This window comes from Bombus bifarius, unplaced genomic scaffold (genome assembly GCF_011952205.1).
Source record: "Bombus bifarius isolate JDL3187 unplaced genomic scaffold, Bbif_JDL3187 scf7180000009343, whole genome shotgun sequence".
Classification (NCBI taxonomy): domain Eukaryota; kingdom Metazoa; phylum Arthropoda; class Insecta; order Hymenoptera; family Apidae; genus Bombus; species Bombus bifarius.
In genome coordinates, this window is record NW_022885057.1 from 1,804,298 (window position 1) to 1,809,424 (window position 5,127).

A 5,127-nucleotide genomic window follows, 5' to 3' on the forward strand; every position below is an offset into this window, starting at 1 on the left:
GGCAAATTCTAATGTCGCGAATTTAATTGTACAGCGGCGTAGCTGATACAACGAACAAAAGTTATTTAACAAGTTTATCGATTAATTTTAAAATTATTTATCAGTAACAACTGTGATTACTCTCAAATTTCATATATATTTTCCTTACCATGGGACAGAACATTGTCAACAAAGCATAAATCGCTCGCTTTCTAATATTGTAAATTCCAATCAAAATAATGTGTACTAGCATTAGTTAGTAAGAATTTGTCTTATTGGATAACAAATTAATCGTAGATTCTCATGTAAATCCAAGCGAATAAATGTGACCCAAAACTCATTTGGGTCACTCTGTGACCCAAAAAATAGAGAAACGTTAGAATCATTAGATCGTTAGGACCGTTACGCTGAGTTCAGTGTCTAAATAAATTTCATTAAAGCGCAAATCTTGTTAAAGTAGTCAATCTATTATAAATACTTAGTTTTAAATATAATTAGTTTAAACAAAAATTATTGTTCGACTTAATCTTTATTGTTATGTATTTCTTCATTTAAACGTCGAATTGTTTGAAGTTGCAACACGAGCAGAGTGCTTCAGCATTTCACGGGCTGCAACCGTGCCAAATTCCCCAACTGTTGGGAAAGCCACGCAACACTATCAAAGAATCTTCTGATTTCACTTTGTGGTAGACTAAAACGAATTATAAAGTTGGCAATATGATATAAACCTAAGTGACTAATCCCAGAACTGTTATTATTGTCTTACCGACACAGTCCTGAGTCCTTGTGCCCTGGTATGAGAATATATACGTAGTATAATTTGAGTTTAGAAAGAGAAGTGTTTTGTATCTAATACGTTAGTGAATATCAAAATGACATCTGTGGATTCAGGAATCGAAACAAGTAACAATTCAGACGATAGTTCGATCGCTCAAAGTGAAGATATGACAATGGAAGAAATTAGTAATGCTAGTTCAGCTCCTACAATAATAACCTGCAATAATAATCACAATGAAATACAAGAAATTAAACCCGGCATTGTTCACACTATATTTAATCCAAATTCGTCTGTTTGCTTATCAAATATGCACGATGGTGTTCAAAATTCTACACCAGCAAGTAGTTCAAGACCATATATTGGTGTATCCCCTAATGTAAGTATTGTTTTTTTATATAAAATATTTTTACATACTTCTATATTTTGGTGATCACCTTTGATTTTTTCTCCTCTTATTAATATGAACGCGTTTAATACTTTTTCGTTATTTATAATGTAATTATTGTTAGTATGTGAAATTATTAATTTATGCTATAATAAATTATAGCGAACAATTAGATTACTTATAATAATATAGAAGTGATTAATATAACTACTTATTTTTCTTATTAAAAAAATATCATACAAATTTTGTGAAGTAATCACAATATAACGTATAAAGTATATAAAAAATAATTTGTTGCAGGTTTTAGAGGTTAAGTTCCCCTTCAGGTGTAATTCTGTTGGTTCATCAACAGCTAGAACATTTTTAGTAAACCGTAAGTTACTGTGTAAATCCTTTTTAATTATGATACCTTCAATTCAAATTACAGAAATCCAGATTTTTGTGCAATAATAATTAACAAAATATATAACAAGAAAATATTAATGATTACCTTATACATATTTCAACAACATAATTATCTTTTTCTAATAATGTTCTGCATTCTTCTTTTTAGAACATGTTTATTGTAGCAAAATAAAATTGACTAAAGAAAAACGCAGAAACCGTCACTGTGTTTCTCTGGTTGATGATTACACTCGTCTTGTTCAACATAGAATGAGAATTGCAGCAGCTACAAACAACACCATGGTGATGAAAATTCTTTTAGATTCTAATGTTTCACCTAACAGTGGTGATAAACAAGGACGAACTCCTCTTCATCTTGCCTCTTGCAGGTAAATTTGACCCACATAACCAACACTAAATTACCATTTTTTAATAAATATTTCATAGTAGTAATATTATATGCTATTACAGGGGTTATACAGACATGGTTCGTTTGTTATTGGAATATGGCGCAGATCCCAATCTTCGTGATTCTGTAGGTAATACACCATTACATTTAGCAGCCGTGACAAGCAAAATATCTGTAGTTACACTCCTTTTAAATGCCGGAACGGATCCCTTATGCTTAGATCAATATGGTTATAATCCATTACACTTAGCACAAACAAAATTAAAGTTATTGCAAAACTGTAAAGGGAAGGATATGATGAAGATCAAAGATGAAGTGCAAAGCATAATTAATATGTTGTTGGCATATTTACAAAAGTATAAAGATACTCACAAAAGTATGGAAACCTTGAGTAGTTTGTGTTCACGTTTATCTTTATCAAACACGTCAAATCAAGTTCAGGATGATGTGAAAGATTTATTGGCTAATTTAGATGCTCTATCTATAACAAAGTAATCACTTATTTACTTTACCAAACTAATAGTTTTATAAATAAATTGATGTAAAACAAAAAAGTGATTAACAGTATGCGTTAAATTTAGTTTGCTCGTAATGGGTTCATTTTAATCAATTAATTTACACACTGAAATTTTTTTTTTAATTTGTATAAGTGCGCAATATAACGGTAAAGTTTTGATATACAGTAGAACAGAGTAGAGCTATAATTTGGAAAGTTGTGCGAATGTTAATAAAGTAAGGTATTCGACTTTGACTCATTGACGATAAAAAGAAATATTTACATTTTCTTAAAGTCAAACTATATTTCGCTCGCTTATTATTCTGACTTGATTCTGTATGTTTCTATTGACTACAAAACAAATCAAGTTTCGATAATTAGCTAATAGGTATTTTATGAAACGCATTTTATAAATTTCATTTTGGCCTCGGAGTGTTATACTTTTGTGTGCTATATTTTCATGTTTTTTTAAATTACTATTGTTTTGGATTTATTGTATTTACAAAACTTAATGCGGATTCCATACAGTACAAAAAAATAAATCGTAGGATATCACATCATTAAATCAAGTATGTATTTGATACAAACCATAATCCTCATAAATTTCATAATCCTCATAAATTTCATAATCCTCATAAATTTCATAATCCTCATAAATTTCATATTCATCATAAATTTCAATTCATTATTATATATTATATATTAACTATACACTAATATGAAAGTTTGTATTTTCCTTTTCTTCACTCAACTAGTTGGTTTAAATAATAATCGCTAAATAACCATAGGATTATTAATTTAAGAAATTATTATGATTTGATTTTGATAAGTTGTTATGCATATAATGTGCAAATAGTTTTTCTTCAAGACGATTAAAAAATGTTGTGCTACATAAACTTTTTTAAGTTTATAAAGCTGCAAATAGAGTGCAAAAATAAAAGCTGAAATTTATACAATTTATATAGATATTGATAGAGTAAGATTGCTCATGTAAATTTATCTCTATAAATTTTGAAAAAAGGATTTTGCTTTATTTTTTATATATTTATTTTACATAATATACATATTTACATGTATATTATTTTGTTTTTCAATAATTTCTTTTTATATTAATATTTTCTATACATATCTTCTGAGTTATTAAATATCTTATTGATATTGAACTTTATGTCCCCCTTTTTAGGTTTTCAAACAATACAAAACAATAAAGATATAAAAGTAGGCTGCAAGATATATTGTAGCATATACATACTTCGTACTTTCATTACTATTTTAGGATGTATGACATTTTTTAAATTTTAAATAAATACATAAGCTAACAAATAAAGTATAGTTGTAAACATATATCCTCATTCATTCTCATAAAAAATTTCAAATAGAAAGAATCTTAAAGTGCATTCCTAATAAACGTCTTCAAAATATTTCGATTCTTATATGAAATATTGTGTGCTACAACAGTATCAATTTTGTTAAATATTGTAGTTGTCGCATTGTTGTATATATTCTTTCACTCTGTTTGCAGCCTCAACACTAACTATGGGAATTATATAAATGTGTGAACATATGAACAAATTATGTCGAATTCAAGTTGTTAGCATTTACCTTGTAAATATATATCTTTTACATTGATATTCCCAACTAAAAAAAGAGTGAAATATTTAATCTTTAACATTGAACATAATTAAGGTTTTGTATAACTTCTTGCAAATTATTCATTTACATAACATTGAATGACATTAACTAAATGAAATTCTGTTTGAATCTTACAGTACTTTTTATTCTTATACAATATTAAGATGATAGTGAAAATTGGTGTAATTTTTCAAGTATGATGTATGATGCCTGAATTAGAGTGATATTTCTAGTGTATTATTGAAAGCTAAGTTCTATATATATCATGATACGAGTTTTGCTATGATGGAAATACAATTTATGGTCGCGATACTTTTGTAAGACTAGAATTGACAATCGTGAAAGATCATGTTTTGTGTTCTCTATCCATATATAAACTTATAAGCAACTTATGTGTAACTACTTTATATATAAACTGTAAATAAGTGATTTCCCTGTTAGCAGTACTTACGGCAGATCTATAAATAAAAAAAGAAGTATCTTGTTTCATACGAATTTATGTATACAGGAAAACTCTAATTTTTCCTGTGTATAAGCTGCTTCAATCAAGTGCATTAAAGAAAACTGTGAGTTTTTCTTATATTCTGATATATATCAGTTCCTTTTCGTTCATTTTTTCTGGTTATGTCGTAGCTGTATGCAAATAAAAATATGTATAACATTGGAAAAATTATAGTTGTATCAGATTGAAAGAAGCTTGGTTTGATTAATCAGATTGAAAGAAATTTTATGGTGATTTTCCTTGTATCAATATCGAAATAAATAAGTGATAAACTAGAGTTTCTTTTTTATGTACATAATTTTATAAGTGTGTTAATGTTTTTGTAAGTTACAAATAATTTGTAATTAATTTTTGTGCTATCATCGTAAAATATAGATAGGAATGTCTTTTTATAACTTGCAACTTCTGTAATACTCATTAAATTACAAATATGATTCAGGATGACTCACATTTATATTGGTATACTCTAATATGTTACACACTGGCAACTATAAATATGCAATTTTTAGGCACAGAAATAATATTCATTAACTACAATAGTTTTAAGCAAACCACGGGATGA

General features: G+C 27.5%; 1 protein-coding gene across 1 annotated transcript; it reads left to right on the forward strand.

Annotated features, from left to right (window-relative positions):
- The first annotated feature begins 480 nt into the window (after window positions 1-480).
- LOC117215064 (ankyrin repeat domain-containing protein 54-like) lies at window positions 481-2,996 on the forward strand. Its single transcript, XM_033461484.1, has 4 exons — window positions 481-1,133; window positions 1,443-1,515; window positions 1,696-1,915; window positions 1,998-2,996. The coding sequence occupies exons 1-4, from the start codon at window positions 852-854 to the stop codon at window positions 2,428-2,430; spliced, it is 1,008 nt and encodes a 335-aa protein (XP_033317375.1). The 5' UTR covers window positions 481-851; the 3' UTR covers window positions 2,431-2,996.
- The last annotated feature ends 2,131 nt before the right edge of the window (window positions 2,997-5,127 follow it).

Bases quoted from the DNA above. Each gene is read 5' to 3' on its own strand.
- LOC117215064 (XM_033461484.1), top strand. From the start codon at position 852: ATGACATCTGTGGATTCAGGAATCGAAACAAGTAACAATTCAGACGAT. The intron at 1,134-1,442 runs GTAAGTATTGTT...AATTTGTTGCAG, and splicing joins ATATTGGTGTATCCCCTAAT to GTTTTAGAGGTTAAGTTCCC. The intron at 1,516-1,695 runs GTAAGTTACTGT...TCTTCTTTTTAG, and splicing joins TAGAACATTTTTAGTAAACC to AACATGTTTATTGTAGCAAA.